At 47.5% G+C, this 21293-nt stretch overlaps 2 protein-coding genes and 1 long non-coding RNA gene across 4 annotated transcripts; 2 read left to right on the forward strand and 1 right to left on the reverse strand.

Moving 5' to 3' along the window:
- The first annotated feature begins 1104 nt into the window (after nt 1–1104).
- VDAC2 (voltage dependent anion channel 2) lies at nt 1105–13823 on the forward strand. The gene is made up of 10 exons (XM_047702099.1): nt 1105–1266; nt 1466–1520; nt 2635–2703; nt 3493–3542; nt 7176–7328; nt 7422–7474; nt 8283–8510; nt 9336–9486; nt 11868–11925; nt 13447–13823. Exons 2-10 carry the CDS (start codon nt 1490–1492, stop codon nt 13536–13538), a joined length of 885 nt encoding a protein of 294 aa, XP_047558055.1. The 5' UTR covers nt 1105–1266; nt 1466–1489; the 3' UTR covers nt 13539–13823.
- A 150-nt stretch (nt 13824–13973) lies between these two features.
- Nucleotides 13974–18067, reverse strand: COMTD1 (catechol-O-methyltransferase domain containing 1). 2 transcript variants are annotated; one of them, XM_047702101.1, is made up of 7 exons: nt 17931–18067; nt 17648–17775; nt 17278–17383; nt 17068–17186; nt 16918–16972; nt 16509–16642; nt 13974–15555 (listed from the first exon to the last, which is right to left on the reverse strand). In XM_047702101.1, the coding sequence occupies exons 1-7, from the start codon at nt 18022–18024 to the stop codon at nt 15484–15486; spliced, it is 708 nt and encodes a 235-aa protein (XP_047558057.1). In that variant the 5' UTR covers nt 18025–18067; the 3' UTR covers nt 13974–15483. The 2 variants fall into 2 exon arrangements, with proteins under 2 accessions (XP_047558057.1, XP_047558056.1); XM_047702100.1 differs by lacking the exon at nt 13974–15555 and adding an exon at nt 16013–16265.
- On the forward strand, nt 17899–20500 carry LOC125084594 (uncharacterized). Its single transcript, XR_007122651.1, has 3 exons — nt 17899–18036; nt 18690–18801; nt 19694–20500. It is a non-coding gene; the product is annotated as an uncharacterized LOC125084594 (long non-coding RNA).
- The last annotated feature ends 793 nt before the right edge of the window (nt 20501–21293 follow it).

Here is a 21293-nt window from a genome sequence, read left to right on the forward strand (position 1 = left end):
TATATCCACAGATTCTTTGACACTCCTTTCAAAACATGGAGACTAATTTCTTTCCTCTTGAGCATGGACTGGTCTGAATAACTCCTAACTAACAGAATAAGGCAGAAATGACAGTGTGATTTCTGATGATGGATCACATGAGAAATTGAGGCTTTGGGGCACCTGGGTGGTTCAGTGGGTTAAGCCTCTGCTGGCTCATTTTTTCTTGTTCCCTCAGCTTCCTCACTCTTGGTGCACACCCCGGGGAACTCGAGTGCAACATTCTAATGCCTGGTCAGCAAGATTCCTAAATTTTCTAGCAGGCTTGACTCATCAAGACAGCTCGGGCTGGGTGAGTGTGCAAAGCAGTCCAATCCCCTTAACCCCGGAGGAGGCGGCAGAAGAGGAACCCTAAAGCATGAAGCGGGGGTGGGGGGTTGGGAGTGGGGGGGGAGGGGCGGGGTACCCTGATGCAGGCTCAGGTTTGTTCAGGGAGGGGCAGCCTCTCCAGGACAGCCTCTCCGGCCGAGCCCGGCCCAGCATGGCCATTACGCCGCGATGGGAGGTGGACGAAGGAAACGAGTGCACGTGGGGCTGGAGGTGGCGCCCCACGGCCGCATTCGCTCTCCCTGGGCCTGGAGAGAGAGTCTTTCAGAAGTGCACGCTGCACTTGCTCAGGGTAGACCGGGTAACGCTCAGCTGACTCCTTCCACACACACCGCACGGAGACTGGTTAAGCAGAGTACGGGAGCCAGGGGTGGAGAGTAGTACGTGACCCTCGTGGTGCGCAGCCGCGCCTAAAGGAGCCCGGCTCCGCGCGGGCACGCGCCTGACGCCCCACCCCGCCCGTGAGGAGCGCGCGCGGGGCCTCCGTCCCATCCCCCCGCACGCGCAGTCCCTACCTCGCTGCTCCGCCGTTCCCCGCCCACTCGTCTCTGGGGCTGCCCTCGTCGCTGCCTGACCCGAGGTCCAGCAGCTTCTACCTTTCCGGCACCCGCCGACGGAGAGAAGCAGCCCACCTCGGGGGCGAGGGTGCCTTCTGTCCTCGTGGCCGTTCTGGAGCAGGCTGGGGTGGACAGCAGGCGGCGTTGCGGGGGCCGGCGCGGCGGACAGCCGCGGGGGCATCGGCGGGGTCCTGGCGGGGGGAGGACAGGGTTGCGGCGGGCGGAACGGTGTCTCCTTCACTTCGCCCTCCAGCTGGGGTAGTTGCACCGCGGTCCTGAGCGAGCCTAGCGGCCTCTGCTGCGAGCGGAACAGCGATAGCGGCCCCTCTCAGGAGACCACCAGGTACGCTGCGGCGCGTCACTTGGCTGTCTAGGCCCCGGCGGCCAAGCAGGACGCCTGAACCAGACTCTGGGTCGGCCCTGGCTCCCTAAGATGGCCGCGCTGCCCCGCGGCTCCTCGCCTGTGTGTGTTTGAGACCCCCTTTCTGGCCCTTTGACCTGCCTCTGACCCCCGCTGACCGCACGTCTTGTCACTCCTGCAGATCACCTCTTCCTGTGGCTTCGCCATGGCGACCTACGGACAGAGCTGCGCGCGGCGTAAGTAGACCCGCGATCTCTGCGGGATGGGGCGGGGTTGGCTGGACAGTGGAAGCCTGTCGACCAGAAAACCGCAATAACTTTTCCCTGATCTCTTCAAAGACTTGGAAGTTCTCCTCTTTAGGTAGGCACTCTACCGTCGCCCCCCCCCCCCCCCCCGCTCTGCGGAGGAGGGGCTGGGCTGCGGGATTTCGGATGGAGGGTCTAGGCCAGGGGAGTTGGTCTTTGGCCGCATTCGCCTTTAGTTCTTGGACGTGCCTTTGACGAACTCAGAAGCCAAAAGTTTGTAACTGTTGGATTCGGCCTTTGGAGGATTGGATCACTTTTTTAGAGGAAGTATTAACTCCCCTTGTGAGAGCGCAAGGTCATTACATGTGCTCCTAAGGGCGTGGACGTGTTCTGTAGAATGAATGAGCTGGTGTAACCAGCCAGATTGCTTGCCCTTAAGCCGCATAAGCATTGGCCGAGGACTTGAATGTCGTATTAACAGGCTTAAAATGCTATTTGATATTTAGTTAATGTAGACACTAGTGAAACCTAGATGATCGTGTTTTTTTCTAAGTTCCAACATTTAAATGACCCAAGTGTTAATTATCTTTCTCTTCCCACTCCAGAATGTTGGTTTAAGAACTCATTGAGGATACGAAGAGATCTGTTAGGGAAGAGGACTTTGTTTTAGGTTTTGGTTTTATGTCGTTTGGTTAAATCAGCCCATTCCAGTGAATTTTGGATATATCTGTGATCTCTCTGGGTGTACAGTATAGATATATTTATGTGTATGTGTTTGATTCTTTGTACTGGTTGGGTCCTAAGAGGTGAAAGGCTGTAGGTACTGTGTAAATTTAGGAATAGAAAGTGTGTTTTTGTGTTTTGGAAGAACTCTCCCAAGTTTGTGTAGTCACCTATGGTGGTTATCCATTTTAGAAATAAATCTTTATTGGTGATATTATAGGGGTCATTAAAATCTAGTTTTACTGTAGCTCCTCGTAGTATCAGAAACCTCTTCAAGTTGGAGCGCTTGAATTTAAAGGTAGTAGTGGATCATATTCTAGTTCCTCGACAGAAGAAAGTGGGAGAACTGGAAGGTTAACACTGGAATGTTTCTTCCCACCAGCAGTGTGTATTCCTCCATCATATGCTGACCTTGGCAAAGCTGCCAGAGATATTTTCAACAAAGGATTTGGTAAGAATTTTTTTTTTCCTTTCAGATCAGAAGTGAAAATGTGTTTGGATTGCTTAGGGGAAGTTAACTTTTTCAAATTGCAAGTACCTTGCTCTATAATTTATTAGATAGATTTTGGATAAAATTTTTGTTAAAATAGTACTGTAATAATCCACATCTCCCTCTGGCCCACCTTCTTCCAGTTTTTTCAAACTACTTCAAGGATTTACCTGTAAGAAAAAAACAACTGTGTTCATTTCTTTCATATATAGCTTAGGCATTGGTTGACTAGAATTCTGATGTATTATTCTTTTGCTTTTGTGGTGACTCCTGGTGGGTTAATGAGTTTTTTAAAATGAATTTGTGTTTTCTTCTTGCAGGTTTTATTCCACACAGACTCCCTCTACTTCAGATTATTTTCCTAGTTATTCAGATTATTAATCCCAAAGGAAGATACCTTTTTGGGATAATTGTTTTGAATGACTATTATAATAAACTGTTGGCTATTCTGAGATTTGAATTGATTTTCTGATCTGATTTTAGGTTTTAAAATGGTTTGAAAGCAAATTTTTTTGTGCCACATATTACACCTGAACACTAGGCAAAGCTGCTTAGAGATGTTCTGTGCTGTATATGTTAGTTTCTATAAAATAATTAAAATTTTTTCATTTAAATATGGTGTATCAATCCACATTTTTATGCCTCTCTGAACATATGAAGTCCTTCAGTTTTTTTATGTGTTGTCAGCTATTGGTATGCTTCTTGTTATACAAGAGATTCATTTTGTTATCTTTTGCTCTCTACTTGAAGGTTTTGGTTTGGTGAAACTGGATGTGAAAACAAAGTCATGCAGTGGTGTGGTGAGTGTTAGAGATCTACTAAATTCTGATGAGCCTTTATATAACTTTTCAGCCCATGAAATAGTCATCACTGAAAAATGTCTACCCATTTTATCTTGAAGAAGAGGCAAAGTTAATTTTGTCTTAAGGAATTTGCATGAAACTTGATTTACTTGGGCTTTGGATATAATTTCTGATTTTCAGGTGGTCTTTTGCCATATTACTGTGTATGCCCAAGGAACTCAGAAAAGACTGGTTATTTGGGACTGTTTACTCAGATTACAAGCTTGAAATCAGGGAACCTGTTAAACTTTTTTATGATCCTTCTTATGCCTATTTAAAAGCACTATGAGTTCTGGGCATAAAAATACTCAGTAACCTTTTTTTTTTTTTTTTTTTTTTGGTAAGATTTTATTTATTTACTTGACAGATCACAAGTAGGCAGAGAGGCAGGCAGAGAGAGTGGGGGAAGCAGTCTCCCTGCTGAGCTGAGAGCCCAATGTGGGGCTCAATCTCAGAACCCTAGAATCATAACCTGAGCCGAAGGCAGAGGCTTTAACCCACTGAGCCACCCAGGTGCCCCAATACTCAGTAACTCTTAATTTGAGTGTACTAACCATTTATATAAAGGGCATATTCTAGCAGCCTTCTCTGGAAGAGTTTCATGTTAATTTTGTGAATTTATAGAGTCCTGATTTGAGTATTTTTAAAGAAGTTGGTATTTGGATGCCTTGATTCTGCCTAACTCACTCAAAGTAGAATAAAACTTAATTTCGTGGAATTTTTTTTTTTCAAAAATTTTTTTCTTTTGAGACTGTTTTGAGTATGGGTATGGTGTGTGAATATTGAATTTTGCTGTTTTTTTTTTTTAAGATTTTATTTATTTATTTGACAGACAGAGATCACAAGTAGGCAGAGAGGCAGGCAGAGAGAGAGGGGGAAGCAGGCTCCCTGCTGAGCAGAGAGCCCGATTCGGGGCTCGATCCCAGGGCCCTGGGATCATGTCCTGAGCCGAAGGCAGAGGCTTTAACCCACTGAGCCACCCAGGCGCCCCTGTTTTTTTTTTTTTTTTTTTTTTTTTTTAATAAATTCTTGCTGTAATTGTTAACTCCCTTAGTGCATATAACTAGTATTTATTAAAATTAAAATGCCCAGGCTGGGATTTCTGGGGTTTTATATTAGATGTATCTGCCATTTGGCTTCTTTGGTCTGGAAGAAAGCCTGAGTATATTCACTGTGGTTGAGCAACTTACTTGCTCAAGGTACAGAGCAGTGAGTTGTGTTTGTTTTTTTGTGTTCCCACTCTTAACCTCTTGCTATGCACCAGTTGAGACACAAAAGGCCTTCCCCAACAAAGTGAAGACTCAGTTCTTGTGTTTAAAAAGCTTATTACTTGCTGGTTGGAGATAAAAAATAAATTTTAAACTGGAGAACATTCAGAGAAGTATATCTAGTACTAGATTGGTTAATCAAAATCTTTGTTGAATAGAAAAGGCTTTTTGTGGACAGGGTTAAGAAAATTTTATGAAATTAGGTTTGAGATTATGAAGGAAGTATATGATCTGGATTCCATATAGTTTTTTTGGTTTCTATTTAATGTATATCTCAACGTGGTACTGATCTTATATGTACCTGGCCCCAAATAAGCCCTGTTAACAGCCAGTTCTGTTTTCTCCTCTAAACTGCAGAGGTGTCCAGTTCATTCCACAATGTAGAAGACAGTATTTGGTGATGGAGTGAAGGGTGTAAGCTTGGCCAGTCTTGTCATCTGGTCCAGTTCTAGTTCCACTGTGTGATCTTGATTTTGTGTCTTGAGGGTTCCTTGGGTGTATATAGGCTAGGTCATTTTCTATAGGCTGCTGGGTGGCAGGGGCTGGGGCCTCCAGAGTCATTAATCATTGTCACTCAGGATTAAAAATACCTACTTCTACACATTCCCCATTCCAGGTACCTGCTAGAAGAATATGCTCTGTATATATTGTTTTAATCATGCTTTTCTTTTGTATAAAGCACAGGAAAATGTGTAAAGCTTTCATGTCTGTCCAACTTAATCCTCCAGTGGTAGATTTTGTTATTACACTTGAGGGAACTGAGACCCAGGAGAGTTCAACGTCTTTCTCAGTGTTACTCATTTAGCAGATGATAGGACTGGATGCCAGGACTCTTAATTTTATATCCGGTGTTTTTTTCCTGACATAATTCTGTGCTTTTTAATATTGGCATTGAATGCCAAGCTTTGACTTGAAATTCCTGTTAAAGTGTCTTCTTTCAGGATATTGAGTCTGTCTCATTGCAGAGCAATAGCTGTAGAAATGTTCTATTTTCTAAGTGAAGCATGATTGGCTTTTTCTCCTATTGATACAGTTTTTGATACTTTCTCACTCTTGTAGGCATCACAATTTCAGGTCAAGTTCTCTTTATTAGTTCGGATCAGCTGTCTTTAGATTTGGCTTTCAGTGGCCAAAGTACGTAGCCATCATTAACAGACAAATTGTGAATCAGAATGCTCAGAGGGTATTTAAACTCTTTTGTCTTGGCGGTTTGGCTATCTACCAAGCTCTGAAAGGTTAGTAGAGTTTTAGCTGTTCTGTAGCAGATTTTAAATTTCAATAAGCCCTTCATATTACGCCTTCCTTTTCACTTGGTGTGCAATTAGGGGTTGGCAAGTTACTTGTGTTTGGTATAAACATAAGATTATAAAATGCACTTTAAGTTGATACTTGTGTTAGATTGTTTTTTTTCTACTGATATTATCTGTTGTACTTAATATAGTTTACATTATGCACAATATAAACCAGCTGTAGAGTAAATCTCCTATAATTCCTTTTCCCTTCTTTTTTTCATTTTAAACGAGAATGTGAAAGATGATTGGGAAGGTATGAAATCTGGTGAAGAGTCTTTATCTCAGAAAAACAGAATATTGGGGTTACCAAAGATTTTTAAATCTTTTCTCATGGCATGAATTCCTACCGTGGGGTGCTTTCCCTTTTAAGAATTTTCAGGAAGCAGGGGGTACCTGGGTGGCTTAGTCCATTGAGCATCTGCCTTTGGCTAAGGTCATGATCCTTGGGTCCTAGAATGGAGCCTATTTTTCCCTCTCCTTGCCCCTCACTGTGCTCTCTTGCTGTCTGTCTGTCACTCTCAAATAAATAAATAAAATCTTAAAAAATTTTTTTTTTTCAGGGAACATTTCCTCATAGTGTTTCAGTTACTGTTGAATGCCCATTTTAGTGATGGGGCTCTGTGATTAACCATACTGACCTTTATAGTGTTTTATTTAATATTAGGCAGATTGGATACAGTGCTGAAACATTCATTCCTCGCCTTTCATTCCTTCCTATTCCCCTGATTCTTGAATTCCAAAAAAATCACCTTAGCGGAAGTTTCCTTAAGAGGTGTACAGTTTGTTGTTGAGAATTATATACAAGTTGACTTGTCATTGTTTGGTTGAGAATGTAAGTGTAAGTAAGGTGGCAGTTAGTAACTGACAGGCAATTTGTTGTTTGTACATTCAGTAGCAGAGTGTAGAAGTATTTGGGAAATGGGAAAAAAAGGGTTAGTGAAATTACTGTGTTTAGGTGTTTTTTTTAGGTAAATTAGGCAGTGATTCTTCTAGGCTTACAAGAAAGCTCATGAAGTCATTTATTGTCTTAGGAGTTCTCAACGTCTGGTTCATCTAATACAGACACTGGTAAAGTTACTGGAACCTTGGAGACCAAATATAAATGGTGTGAGTATGGTCTGACTTTCACAGAAAAATGGAACACTGATAACACTCTGGGAACAGAAATCGCAATTGAAGACCAGGTAACATTTTGATATTGCGTTTTAGTATTAGTTTATTTTTGTATTTCAAAAAGGGAATATAGCTGAAAACAAATTCTTTTTCTTTCAAAATAGATTTGTCAAGGTTTGAAACTGACATTTGATACCACCTTTTCACCAAACACGGGGTAAGCGTGGACTTTTTTGTTTGCTTTAAATTTCATTTTTATCTTTAAGTAATCTCTACACCCAATATGGGGCTCGAACCCATGACCAAGATCAACTCATGATCAAGAGTTGCATGCTTGGGCACCTGGGTGGCTCAGTGGGTTAAGCCTCTGCCTTCGGCTCAGGTCATGATCTCAGGGTCCTGGGATCGAGTCCCACATTGGGCTCTCTGCTCAGCGGAGAGCCTGCTTCCTCCTTTCTCTCTCTGCCTGCCTCTCTGCCTACTTGTGATCTCTCTCTGTGAAATAAATAAATAAAATCTTAAAAAAAAAAAAAAAGAGTTGCATGCTCTACAAACTTGAGCCCGCTAGGTGCCCCTTTATCTGCTTTAAATTTAAAAGCCTTTCTCTCTGTTTCTTCAGGAAAGATGCACATTTACTGTTTGATAGCTTACTTAACTACCTTGCGGTGAATTTCTATTTCTGCCTTGGAGAGGAGTACTATGGTTGCTCTTGTTGGCTTCCCTTCAAATATTTACCTCTTTTCATTGTGGCACTAACTTGGGTAATTAGCAAAATTCTAATAGGCTTTTGTGACTGTCCTGCAAAAGCAGTCTTCTCATGGTGGTGGAAGTCCATTAACCCCAAGTACCCTTGTTTTTTAGCTTCATTGAGCTATATTTTCTTTACCTTTTAGGATTATCCTGCTACTGCTTTTACTCCTGTTTTACTGCAGTTCATAAATCTGTTTTGTGTCCTTTGTCCAGAAGTTATGTATGTAAGTCTTTCTCACTGGCATCACTTTTAAGTCAGTTTGTTCTTTTTCCAGAAAGAAAAGTGGTAAAATCAAGTCTTCTTACAAGAGGGAGTGTATAAACCTTGGTTGTGATGTTGACTTTGATTTTGCTGGACCTGCAATTCATGGTTCAGCTGTCTTTGGTTACGAAGGCTGGCTTGCTGGGTACCAGATGACTTTTGACAGTGCCAAATCAAAGCTGACAAGAAATAACTTTGCAGTGGGCTACAGGACTGGGGACTTCCAACTACACACTAATGTGTGAGTATTTCTTTTTTGGGATTATTGCGATGTAGGACCTGGGGATGATATTGATGTCACCTGTCATCTCTTACTGATCTGGGTACAGTTGATTTCTCTTAACACAAAAAGATTATCCTCCTTGGGCATTTCTGGGCACCTCTCAAAGTATGTAGTAAAAAATGTTGGTCTGACTTTTGGTGCTGAGAGAGTAATTGTTTATTTTATATGAGGCTTAATGTGCTTTGGATTTTTGGAAAAGGCTAAGATGTTGCCAAATTACCAGTGTGTTCATTTGACTTAATTGTGATAATGTGAGGTACTGAGTTGGTAGGATTGCCTAAAATGTCTGGTGTTTTTACATGTGAAAAGGACGTAAGAATTTTTTTCCCATATAAAGCATTGGTAAATAACAGAAGGACAAAGAAGAAAACCAAAATTTCTTACAATCCCACCACCTAGATAATTAATCTTTGTTAGTTCATGTTTGGGAGTTCCATCTTTTTTATATATGTGTATGTGTATAAAATACATATCAGAAAGGCTGGTTTGTAATTCTTTCCTTCCTTCCTTAGTACATTTTAATTATCTTACTGTAGCGTTATGTATTCTACAACATGATTATTAGTGGCTGTTTGGGAATTCTACTGGATGGATGTATCATGATTTATATGATCCCTTATTTGGGGGCATAGGTTGGGATAAAGATCTTTTAAAACTTTCACGTTTTCAGTGGAATACTACAGTCCCAGTGCTTTGTATTTAACTGTACTGCTGCATTATCGGCCTAGTGCCGCAGACATTACATTGTCTGTTCTAGATTTACAAATTTAAAATATTTTACAGCAATGATGGGACAGAATTTGGAGGATCAATTTATCAAAAAGTATGTGAAGATCTTGACACTTCAGTAAACCTTGCTTGGACATCAGGTACCAACAGCACTCGCTTTGGCATTGCAGCCAAGTATCAGTTGGATCCCACTGCTTCCATTTCTGTGAGTACTGGCTACTCCTGTGGGCTTAGAATGGGGTCTTTGGTTGTGGGAATTCATCTTTGGGTATTTTGAATTGTGCTGAAAATTTGAACCGTGGTTCCCACAATCCCTAGTTTACTCACAGATTGGGATTAGAATTTGTAATGCTGCATGCATTTGCTGTGGAGGCAGTGTTAGAACTTTGATATCCAGGTCACAGGAGTTTGTTTAACCTCAAAAGCTGCTCAGTTCCTGTAGATAATAACCCTGAGCTCCAAGCCTGTCTAAGCCCAGGGTAGCTAGTGTTTCAGGCCCCAGGCCAGGAGTAATAGTGTTTTAATTGCTACTTTGTCTTTCTTTGTGGAATAATAATACTTTGTTACTTTGTCTTTAGGGTTTACAAAATATCTTTTAGATTTGATCTTAGGGGTCAGTGGTACACATGCCATTTTGCAGGTGGAGATAAAGCTTGGAAGAGAAAGGACTTAGATCACTGCCAGGGAAGGAGAGTGAGAAGAAAGGGGGTAGAGCCAGGATCGGGCTTGCGTGTCTTGATTTCCCTCCTGTCTAGGGTGACCAGCTAGCTCATCCTGCTTTGCCTGGGACTGTTCCGGCCTTAACTTTGAAAGTCTTGCGCCCTAAGGACTCCCTCCTGCCTATCATGGTTTGTTGGGGGTGGATGGCCACCCTACTTATGTCCTTGGGCTTTTTTGCTACTTCCTCTTTCAGTCCTTGTGAGTTTTGGGGCAGGAGGGAGTGCAGTGTCTGACAGTGTAGAGATGCTGGCTCTGGTTTCAGGCAGGTCAGCAGCTGTTCCTGTGTGTCAGGCACGGCCTGTACTGTACGTACTGGGAATTAAGGAAAGTTAAACCTTCCACAGGAGTTATTTCTGTTACATAAAGTGAGAACAATGTTTTTGATAATTTGGGCAGTTAAGCTTTAGCCCCATTCTTACCTTAGCAGCTGTAATCAGAGAGCGTGAGAAGCATCTGGAATGCTTTCCATTGGTTGGTAAGGCAGTGATTCATTTATTATTTTTCCCTTCTGATTTCTGATTCTGATTTCTGATTCTGTTTCTGATTGCACTGTGGCACTGAAGACCTTAGGATTCACACAGCATGCTACTCCCTGGTAGCTACGTTGCTGTTCTTTTCAGATGTATGTCTACAGCAGCAGCATGGCTTTTGTGCCAGCCAGTGTAGTGGTCACGTAGTCTAAAATGGGAAGGCAGCTTTGGGTCCATGTGCCATTGAGTGACTTCTGGGGATTTGTTTGGAGATGTACCCAGCATTTCCCACCTAAGTAGTGCTCTGTGCCCTCAATTAAGCATCACCCTGAAGTATTGTTTAATGTCCTATCACGGTTTCATGGTTTACTTCTGTTCAAAAATAGGAGAAACTTGTATCCAATTATCTGAGGCTCTTAATTTGTTGGGCACAGGGTGGTCACTAGGGGGTCATTTCTTCCTTAGATTTACAGCTTACTCGGTCCTTGGTAGCTTCAGAAGACTTGGCTCTACTGCCATGTGAACCCAAGTGCTGTTCCTGTGATTTCTGTCTGTTGGGTTTGTTGGGGGTGGATGGCCCCCCATTTCTCTCTCTGGACTATTTCGATGTTACACAGTATTTAAAAGAGTGAAGACATCGGGGCGCCTGGGTGGCTCAGTGGGTTAAAGCCGCTGCCTTCAGCTCAGGTCATGATCTCAGGGTCCTGGGATCGAGCCCCACATTGGGCTCTCTGCTCAGCAGGGAGCCTGCTTCCCCCTCTCTGTCTGCCTGCCTCTCTGCCTACTTGTGATCTCTGTCTGTCAAATAAATAAATAAAAATCTTAAAAAAAAAAAAAGTGAAGACATCAAATAATTTCCAAATCTGTTCTGATGTCAGAGGTTGTCAACCTTTTTACTACCAAGAATATTGTGTCCTGCTGACAGTTTGACTTGGAGTTTAATGGATAAGAATTAAGTGGCACCTGGGTTTTGTTGGGCTTAGTAATAGTGTTAAATTTTAATAGTATTAAATTGTACTTATTTTTTCCCAAATGTTATGAAATCTTTATTTTATACAAGTCTTTTAAAAAAAATTAATTCAGTTAGCCAATGTAACAGTACCCATCATTAGTTTTTGATGTAGTGTTCATTCATTAGTTGCGTATAATACCCAGTGCCCATCACATCGTGTGTCCTCCTTAATGCTATCACCCAGTTCCCCCATCTCCCAACCACCTCCCCTTCTGCAACCCTGTTTGTTTTCCAGAGTTTCTCTTTGTTTGTGTAAATTTATTATCTCACATGTGGATAAAAAAAGCGGAATACTTAATAATTTGCATAATAGGGAAACCTGCAGGGGCTCTCTCTCCTCTCTCCAGAAATTTTTTTTACAGCTGTTTTTGTATTTTATTTTAGGCAAAAGTCAACAACTCTAGTTTAATTGGAGTGGGCTACACTCAGACTCTGAGGCCTGGTAAGTATTCCTGATAAGTAGGATTGGTGTTTTAAAAATTATTTTTCATTTCTCAGTTTCTTACTTCGTAAACCTTTCAAAGAGTACAGTGAACACATTTATCTTTTGCCACAGTTTTTTTTATTCCTTTTTTTCCCTTTCTTTTGCTGGGCTCTTGGGAAGTTGGGGCTATCCTGACACCTCCCTAAATGCTTCAGCATGCGTCTACTTCGAAATAAGAACGTCTGTTCTGCATAACCATAATACCATTATCACACCTAAGAAAGTTAATAGTCCATATTATTATTTACTGTCCCTTCTGTAGTCACTTTATTCACTCGTACCTGAAATGCCTTCTGGTGATGTTATTTCTCTAATCAAGGTTCACTCATTGCTTGGTCTCTATAGTCTCTTTTATGTGGTGTTTGGAGGCTTGCTGTGTTTTCTAGAGCAGTACTTACCAGACTTCCGTGTGCCTGAGTCACCTGGGGACTCTTGCTATAAAATGTACATTCTGATCCAGTAAATCTGGGGTGAAGGGTTCTGTCTTTCTAACAAGCTCTTAGGTGATGCCAGCATCACTGTTTTTGTTTTGTTTTCTTTTTTTTTTTTTAGATTTTATTTATTTGACAGAGACACAGCAGGAGAGGGAACACAAACGGGGGAGTAGGAGAGGGAGAAGCAGGCTTCCCGCTGAGCAGGGAGCCTGATGTGGGTCTTGATCCCAGGACCCTGGGATTATGATCTGAGCTGAAGGCAGAGGCTTAACAACTGAGCCGCCCAGGCGCCCTGCATCACTGGTTCTTGCCACCACTTGAATAGCAAATTCTAAAGCACTTGGAACTTTTTCTCCCTTCAAATAGGGATATTCCCCCAAACTTTTCTATATTTGGCCTTTTTGAAACCTAAAGAATTTAGGTTCTTTATGAAAAACCTTCTTTATGAAGAACACCTGTATACCCTTTCCCATATTCACTGATTAACATCTCCTACATCTGTTCTTTCTTGCATATCTGCATACATATTCCCTTTTTTCCACATCCCCTTTTCAGTTATTTAAATGTATGTTTTGCGGACATGCAGACACAGCTCCCTAACACGCAGCTCCCAGAGTAAGACATTTTCTTCCTAACTACAATACCACTGTCGCAGCTAAGGAAATTACTGTTAGTTGAACAATACATAATACATAGTCTACATTCAGTTTTCCCACTTATCTCTTTATTATAGTTGTCCTGGTGCAAATACAATTGTCTTTTAATGTCTTAAGTCTGAATAGTGTTTTGAATGTTACTGTATTTTCTAGAGCACTTTGAACTTCATTAACATTTTTAATGCTCTGTTATTTGATCCTTAACCTAGGATGGGGCCACCTGAATTCTCTCCAGTATTTCTGGAACTCCCAAGTGCCCTCTGGTGGCTGGCACTAGTAGGTCATCTCCCAGGCTGAGGGAGGGACAGGCAAGCTCTGGGCCAATTATTAAAGACTGCAGACTCTTGAGGTGTTTCAGGCAAATCATCGTTGCCTGCTCTTGTTTACAGGTGTCAAGCTTACACTGTCTGCTCTGGTAGACGGGAAGAGCATTAATGCTGGAGGCCACAAACTTGGGCTTGCCCTGGAGTTGGAGGCTTAATCCAATCGAAAGAAACCTCTGGGAATGGATATCAGAAGATTTGGCCTTAATATATTTCCAGTGTGACCAGCAGGCTCCCCCCCCCCAAGAAGGTGATCAAAACAAAGGATGATCTAAACAAGAGCTGTATTTTAAATATTTAGACAGTCACTTGTTAGCTGGTTCCTAGTTGGTTATCTAGTTACCAATGCTGCAGTGGTGCAGTCACCTATACATTATTTAAATGTATTTAACTGTTAAATGCGCTACCCACCAATAATGAAATAGACCTTTATGAAAACTGTGCAGTTGTGTGCATGTTTGTTTTTATGTTCCTATTACTGAAAATTGCCATTGAACGAGATGGATCAGTGGAAGTTTTAAGATGAGGTTAAAGATTTTTTGTTAAATTCAGCCATCCTTAGAATTACTTTTGGTATCCCCAAACATTACAGATTATGAATAAAAAGAAGTATACGTAATTAATGACTCCAAGTATTTGCAGAGTTTAAACACTTGCCAGGGTCAGATCTCCCTTGTATCTAGCTAGCACATTATTTTTCTGGGGAGTGTTTTGCTTTTTACCTAAATCTGTGTCAAAGTCCTCTGTGTCTCTAAAGTAACTCCATGAACTTTTTGGACTACAATAAAATAAGAGGATATATGCCTTTATATCTTCAGTTTGTAAGTCTGTCCAGAGATCCATTGGATTGTTGTTGACCCCAGGTGAAGAAAGGCTCTACACACTCGCCAGTGTGTACAGTGCTATGAGACTGGCAGGAATGGCCTGTGTGAATAAGACACATGATTTAATGGCAGACAGCTGGAACTTGAGCCAATTTGTTGGAGTCAGGATCTTTTGCTAGGTCAAACAAACAGGAAAAGATGTCTGTAAGTTGGGTGTGAAAGCACATCTGCTTTTGGGATACTCAAGAGAGGTGTGAAGTAGAGCAGCAGACATCTCTGCAACTCCGCCTGGTGGGGAGGTCATAGGCTGGTAGCTGCTGCGGCCCCTGGATGCCTGCTGCCTCAGAGCTAACAGGCCGCCTTCCCTCAGCTATGGCTGGACACTACCTGGTCCTGAACTCAGGACTGGGGTGTGGCACAAGTGAATTACCATTTGGTCAAAGATACATTGAAGAGTAATTTGGACGTATTTACCCAGGTGCATCCTAACAGCATTTTAACATGCGGGAGAGCGAAGGCTGGATCACACCCAGGGCCCTGAGGGTTGCATAAAATTCTAGGTATGTCCAAGGAGATGGAAGATGATGGAAGTTGCCAGCTGTGGGCCCTTGTGGCCCCTGTGGCCTTGGCCTTGTTTCTTTTCTTTTTCTTTCTTTCTTTCTTTTTTTTTTTTTAAGATTTTGTTTTATTTGACAGAGATCACAAGTAGGCAGAGAGGCAGGCAGAGAGAGAGAGGGAAGCAGGCTCCCCGCTGAGCAGAGAGCCCGATGCGGGGCTTGATCCCAGGACCCTGAGATCATGACCTGAGCTGAAGGCAGAGGCTTTAACCTACAGATCACTCAGGCGCTCCTATGGCCTTGTTTCTAATAGTCTCCAGCCTTAGAGGACCCAGGCCTAACCCTGGTTCAAAACCTAACTGTATTCTAGGCTGAGGCAGTTAGTGGAAGAATACTTAATATCTGCCTTGACCTTCACCTGTGATGTGGAGACACGATCTGTAGGACTTCTGTGGGACTGGGATTAGGGAAGTCCAAATGAGAGGAGTGAAGGGCCTGGCTCCCTGTCCACCTTCTCTCATAGATGTTGGTGTGGGAAAGCCTAACTTTATATTCTTCATCTTATGGGGAACTTTTAAAAACTGCCATACTTGATAGTTTCCTGCCTATAGGCCTGTTTCACTCCTTTCTGGCCAGTGATCCCACCTAGTCCCTCACCTTCCTCCAGGACTTCAGGGGGAGGACAGGATATATACTCCAACCTTGAGGTCCTCAGGTCTAGGTCAAGTGGCCTGGTTCTGAGGTGATGTCCACTGAGCAGAGCCTCCACTGCAGAGGTGAGGTCGAGCTGAGTTCTGTGAAGACATGGGCAAATAGAACTGGCATAACCTATGAAAGCGCCCAGTGGCGAACCTGGTTGGCTACAAGGCCTGTTTCCTGTTGAACTCCAGATAGAGTTTTCCAGCCAGTCCCAGCTGCACCAAACAAGACCTTCATCCACTTGCCCCTCCTAGGAAGTGAAGTAGGAGGGAGACCAAGGGGTGGGGGCTCTACCCTGCAGCTAGCCCTCAGATCCTGTGGCATGGAGGCAGACCTGAGGAGCTGGCCTCCTGTATGTATGTGGCCAGGTCAGTCAGAACTTTGTATCCTGCCTCCAGTTAGCTGGCAGTAGACCTGGTGCCAGGTGGCTCTCAGGACTGTGCCAAGGAAGGGATGATGTCTGTGACCTCAGGGGCCCCTTTTGGTTTAGAACCTGCCAATGCTGGGCCTCCTCCCTACCCACTTTAGCGCCAAATATGGAGGCTCAGAAGATCGTGTCCCAGACCCCACTTTATTGTCGAATTTAAAAGTCAGGGTTGATGTCTGGGGTTCCCACATCCCTTTCCTTGAGACCACGCGCTGGGGGCCGTCCCTAGATCTTGAAGGCTAAGGTGAGGCCGTCGCCCAGAGGCAGGAGGCTGATGTGGACCCTGGCGTCCCGCAAGATGCGCTCATTCAGGTTTCGCACACACTGGGCCTCGTTGTCCCGTGGTTGAGGCTGTAACACCTCTCCGCGCCACAGGACCTAAGGAGGGGCGGGACATGGGGGTGGTAGCAGCAGAGGGAAGAGGGAAGGTGCCTAAGCGATCAGGGCAAGAGGTGGAGACCTCGGACCACACATGGGGAAAGCCTAGGGGACTGAAGTGGGCAGCCTATATGCGTGCATTGGGTGGGGCTTTGTGGCTTGGGGCGAGGCACAGGGAGTAGCCAAGTGAAAAGACAGAGACCGAGTGTGGGGTTTTCCTTCTCCCCTGAGCCTATCCCTTACACTGAGGATCGCGAGGATGCCTCCGGGGCGCAGCAGCTGCAGGCATCGCTCATAGTAGGCAGTGCAGTTCTCCTTGTCAGCATCCACCACCGCCATGTCGAAGGTGCCAGCCTCCCCTGCGGCCAGGAGCTCATCTTGCAGGGGCGGGGGGCGCAGATGTGGCTGAGTCCGCAGCCCCAGCAGTCAGAAGCCCCTACCCAAGCCTCACTAGCCTCTGTGACCATTCAAGGGACTTTGGCCTGGAGGGGCACTCTGCCATCCAGCATGTGGCCACATGGCAGCTGCGAAGCCAGGAGGCAGGGGGGCTGTCACTGCCTCAAGGCCCCCCCTGTGGACCTGGTCACTAGCGCGCACCCAGTGGCCCCACTTGGAAAATGGTGCCAAGGCCCTTTCCACTCCGTTTGCTCACCCAGTGTCTCCAGGGCAGGCTTCAACCGAAGGTCGATCTTGTGCTCCTCCTCAGCCTGCGAAAGGAGTGGGATCAGAGCCAGCAAGTCTTTTATCCTGGAGCTGGGAGTGGCCAGGCTCCAAGGGCCTCTCAAATGTGTGGGACACTCACCTGCCTCCATAGGGGCCGCCCCAGCTCCGGGGGCCCCGGATTTACCTCACAGGTCACCACGCGTCCGGCCGGGGGCAGCGCTAAGGCCAATGCTAGGGCTGAGTAGCCTGTGAAAGTACCTGGGGGACAAGAGATATGGACAGGCTCCGGCCAGAGTTGGGGGACATCCCCGTGACTTAGGCCCCCAGGGATTCCGGCCGTGAGCCCTACCCAGGTCCAGTGCCTTCTTGGCTTTGATGAGTCGCGCCAGGTTGGCCAGAAGCTGGGCCTGCTCACAGGTCATCATCGAATCTCCCTGCGGCTGCTCTAGGGTCAGCTGTGTCGCGGTGGTGGGAGGGAAAAGGGTCGCGCCAGCACTGCCAGTCACCCAGCGCCTCCCCCCGCCCACAACCCCCTCCAGGTGCGCGGCCGTGGGCGTGGTGGTGGGGGTGGGAACCCGCTCTCAGGAAACTCCCACCGCGCCCAGCCCGCGGAGTCCCGGAAGTCCTGAGAGCGCCATGGCCCAGCCCAAGGTCACACAAGCACGTGGGACCCGCTGGGTCTGAGGTGGGCGCCTGTTTCCGCCCCTGGCCCTGCTGACCAGCCGCAGGCTCCGCAGCGCCGGGTGCTCCCGCATGGAGCGGCTCAGCAGATACTGCCACAGGGGGTCGTCTTCAGGGGGCAGCAGGCGCTTCTGTCGCCGGGATCGCCAGAGATGGCACCGTCTTCCTGCCGCGGAGGGGTCCGGGTCAGGGCCTGGGACTCCGGGGCGCTAGGGCGGAGCTTCACCCGCAGCCCGCCTCGCGGAGTCACGGGCTCGGCTCCCGCACCTACCCCGCCTGAGGGGGCTCTGCTGGGGGTACCGCAGGCCCCGCCCTACTCACCCAGGAAAAGGCCGGTGGCGAAAGCGGCGCCCAGTGCGGCGGAGGCCAGGGCCAGCGCGGCGGGCACCGAGAGCCGGGGTGCGGGATGGATCATGATGTGGCCAAGGTAGCGAAGTACGGGGTCACTTGGCTGGGGCTCCTGGGCCCGCACGGGGACCCGCCTGCCCTCTAGTCTCCGCCCTGTTCCGGCACTGCCCGCTGAGCTGCGGTCTCGACCGCCATCTGGCGACCGCACAGCGTTACTGCAAGCCCCGCTGGAGCGAGCCGGGCGCCATCTGGTGGCTGCACTCGGAACTGCGCCCGGAGAGGGGCGCAAACCCTGCGTCTGGCGTCTGGGTTTTCCCTGCCCGCCCCTCAGGTCTACCATCCTGGGTCAGGGAGGAAGAATGGGATGGCCCTCCTGGGTATGCTGCTGCTTATCGCTGCTGTTTCTGCTGGGACCCTGGGGCCTATGTGGGTGGGTGGGCCCTGGGTGTAACAGGGTAGCGATGAGTACGACGTGCTAGAAATGACAGGAGCTTGAGAGGGAGTGAGAGAATTAGCGGAGGATTCTGGGGGCAGGGGAGTAAGGGTATCCTGTTGAAGGAGTGAAGGACCTGGTTTGGGGACAAAACCAGAGGTGGGGCTTGCGAGTCCTGAGACAGGTCTCATTGATGGGGCTCTGAGACAGGGTTCTTAGAATCCTCCCCTTGAGCGCCAGACAGACGTGGACCATCATTGGGGCCATCATCCTCAGCCTGTTTCCTTTGTGTAAAACAGGAACCGCAGTCTTACTGCAAATGGCACCAGATCCCACAAGCTGGCACACAGTAGGTGCTTAAGAAATGGCCGCTGTTGGAGTGGAGACCTCTGGGGAGAAAAGTGATGGCAGGTGAGGTTGGCTCGCAGGGACCCTATCCGGCGAGCACAGGTGGAGTGCTCACTGTGACGCGGCGTGGGGAAGGGGACAGAAGCTACGCGGGCGCATATTCTTAGGGAAGCTGCATTCAGGGAGCAGAGCACACACACAAATGGGGGGCAACTCCACTTTCACAATTTCCTCTTCTGCAAAATGGGGTTATTAGTAGTCCCCCCATCCCCTCACAGGGGAGGAAATGAGAAAACCGAGGTGAAGGACTTACACAGGGCCGCCCCGAGTGGGCTCTACCTGTTATATTTAGTGAAGTGCAAAGGGCAGAAGGTCATCCGATGACCTGCTGGTCATGGTCATTCCCTCCACCCCGTGGCTGCTCCCCCAGCCCGTTTAGTGTCCAGACCACAGCTCCATCCGGGGCTGCCCAGGGGAGGCTCAGCACGCGCGAGGCCCCCAGACTCTGAGGCCCGGAGGTGGGTTTGTGAGGTTTTGGCGGGGGGCGGGGCGGGGGTCCGTGCGGGCGCGGAGGCTCGCAGGGGGGCGGAGGCTCGCAGCGAGCTGGACAGAAACTGCGGGCATAGCGCCGACCCCGCTGGGAGGCGGCTCAAGAGGGTGCCCAGTTCCGGTCAAGTGTCCGGGAGCCAATGACCTGGGGTCAGACGCAGGGGCGGGGCGGGGCGGGGCTGGGCTGGGGTGCTGCGGGGTGGCCGCCCGCCCAGCTCCTCCCAATTCCCGGTGCCCCCCCCCCACTGGCGCCCTGCCCAGAGGGGAAGCGTCTTCCCCCTTACCGGGCGGCCCAGTGCATGCTTCTCTGACTTAGGGGTCTCATTCCCCGGAGTAACGGCTGAGGCTGCGGGTCTCTCCCGGCGCTGAGCACACAGCAAATGCTAAATAATTGCTCTCTGAATAGTGTGTTGGAGCTGCGTCGTGGGGCTCCTTGCTGCCTGAGCTGCCAGTCCAGTCAACACAGTAACCGGAGGGGCCTTCTGCAGAGCGCCCGGCATTCTGTATCCAGCCTGCCTGTGAGGCGGGGTTAGGATTCCCATTTTGCAGAGGAGGAAACCGAAGCTCAGAGAGGCGCCCTGTCCACGCTGACTGGGTGCCCTGGGCCCCCGCGGGAGCCAGACTCCCAAGAAGCTCTTTCCTGGCAGTTCCGCGGGGCCGGGGTCCTGGGCTCAGCCTGGGCCCAGCCTGGGCCGCAGACCAGCACTTTGTCCCCTGTCTGGGGGTCCGGATCTGGGCAGGCCCCCAGCTCACACCCGAACCTCCCTCCCCGAAAGCCCCGCTTCAGGCGAGAGCTCTGGAGAGGGGGTTGGGGGCGGAGCGGGCGGGGAGGGGAGGCATGTCACCATATATCCCCGTCAGATTAAAAAACTAATTTGAAAAGATTAATGTATTCCATTCTTGTTACGCTGGCTCTGATACCTCTGGGCCCGCGGCCGCTCTGCCTCCTGATTATTGAATTTTTATGGCCTGGTAATTAATTGCAGATTCCCTGTTTTGTTCTATTTCTTTTTCTCTGACATTTTAATTTCAACAAAAAGCAGTGGTCTCCATGCAGGTTCTCTCTGGAGATCCTAATGGTCTATAAAACAGAATGACTTATAGACGTGGCACCCACTTCAGTTGGCGAGCGATTGTTTGAAACCTTGCTGATCACGCAAAATTTAATTTTTCCACCTCCCTCCCCCGTTTGCTACTCATTTCTTGTCTCTTGTGCTGTAGGGCCCGTGTCTCCGCTCACAATGGAGGGAGCAAAGTGTCGCCTCAGGATCCTACAGTGCCTTTTCCAGGCAGCTGAAAACAGTCTGTTCTGCTTCTTTTTCCCAGAGGTGCCCCTGTGGTGGTTGTGGTGGTGGGGGTGGGGGTGGGCTAAGCCTCCCCAAAGAGCGTGTGGATGTGGGCAGCTGCCCTCAGGAGGGGCTGGGGAGGGGGGGGGGAGACCATTTCTACCCCTCTCAGTTGCCTTTTTGGTCAAATGTAGGTCAAATGCCCCACTAGGCATCAAGGAAGGAACCCTCAAGCTCAGGAGAGTGGAGACAATGGGATTCCCGTCATGCCTTTCCATCTGTGCCAGGAAGGGAGGGCTGTGACCCCCGGCCAAATTCTTAGCCAAACTAGGCCACTGGAAGCAGCTGGTCACAGAAATGGGTCTGGAAGAGGCCCCTGAGTTTCTATCATGGGACCCCCCCAACTTCTACTTCTTCTCCCTGCGAAGATCACACAGGCTGGGTCTTCTCCCTCAGAGGTCCCCAGGACTGCGCAGCGCAGGGGCAGAAGAGTAGGCATATAGATTCAAGTCAGGCCTAAAGGATTGGAATGGGGAAGTGTTCCCAGTCTGTAAGGGTAGGTGAGGGGAGTCAGTAGGGAGCAGTGGGGACTGTGGCGCTCCAGCCCCATCTGAAGGCATGACCGCCACTAGGCTGCAGCCTAAGCCGCCATATGGGACGATGGGTGCAGTATGGCCAGAGCTTTTGATTTTTCAAGAAAGGTTGAAATTTGGCCAGTAA

Source organism: Lutra lutra, chromosome 14 (genome assembly GCF_902655055.1).
Source record: "Lutra lutra chromosome 14, mLutLut1.2, whole genome shotgun sequence".
Taxonomy (NCBI): Eukaryota; Metazoa; Chordata; class Mammalia; order Carnivora; family Mustelidae; genus Lutra; species Lutra lutra.

Bases quoted from the DNA above. Each gene is read 5' to 3' on its own strand.
- VDAC2 (XM_047702099.1), top strand. From the start codon at position 1,490: ATGGCGACCTACGGACAGAGCTGCGCGCGGC. The intron at 7,475-8,282 runs GTAAGCGTGGAC...TTCTTTTTCCAG, and splicing joins ACCTTTTCACCAAACACGGG to AAAGAAAAGTGGTAAAATCA. The intron at 9,487-11,867 runs GTGAGTACTGGC...ATTTTATTTTAG, and splicing joins ATCCCACTGCTTCCATTTCT to GCAAAAGTCAACAACTCTAG.
- COMTD1 (XM_047702100.1), bottom strand. From the start codon at position 18,024: ATGATCCATCCCGCACCCCGGCTCTCGGTGCCCGCCGCGCTGGCCCTG. The intron at 17,187-17,277 runs GTAGGGCTCACG...CTTGTCCCCCAG, and splicing joins CAAGAAGGCACTGGACCTGG to GTACTTTCACAGGCTACTCA. The intron at 16,973-17,067 runs GTGAGTGTCCCA...CTCCTTTCGCAG, and splicing joins GGCGGCCCCTATGGAGGCAG to GCTGAGGAGGAGCACAAGAT.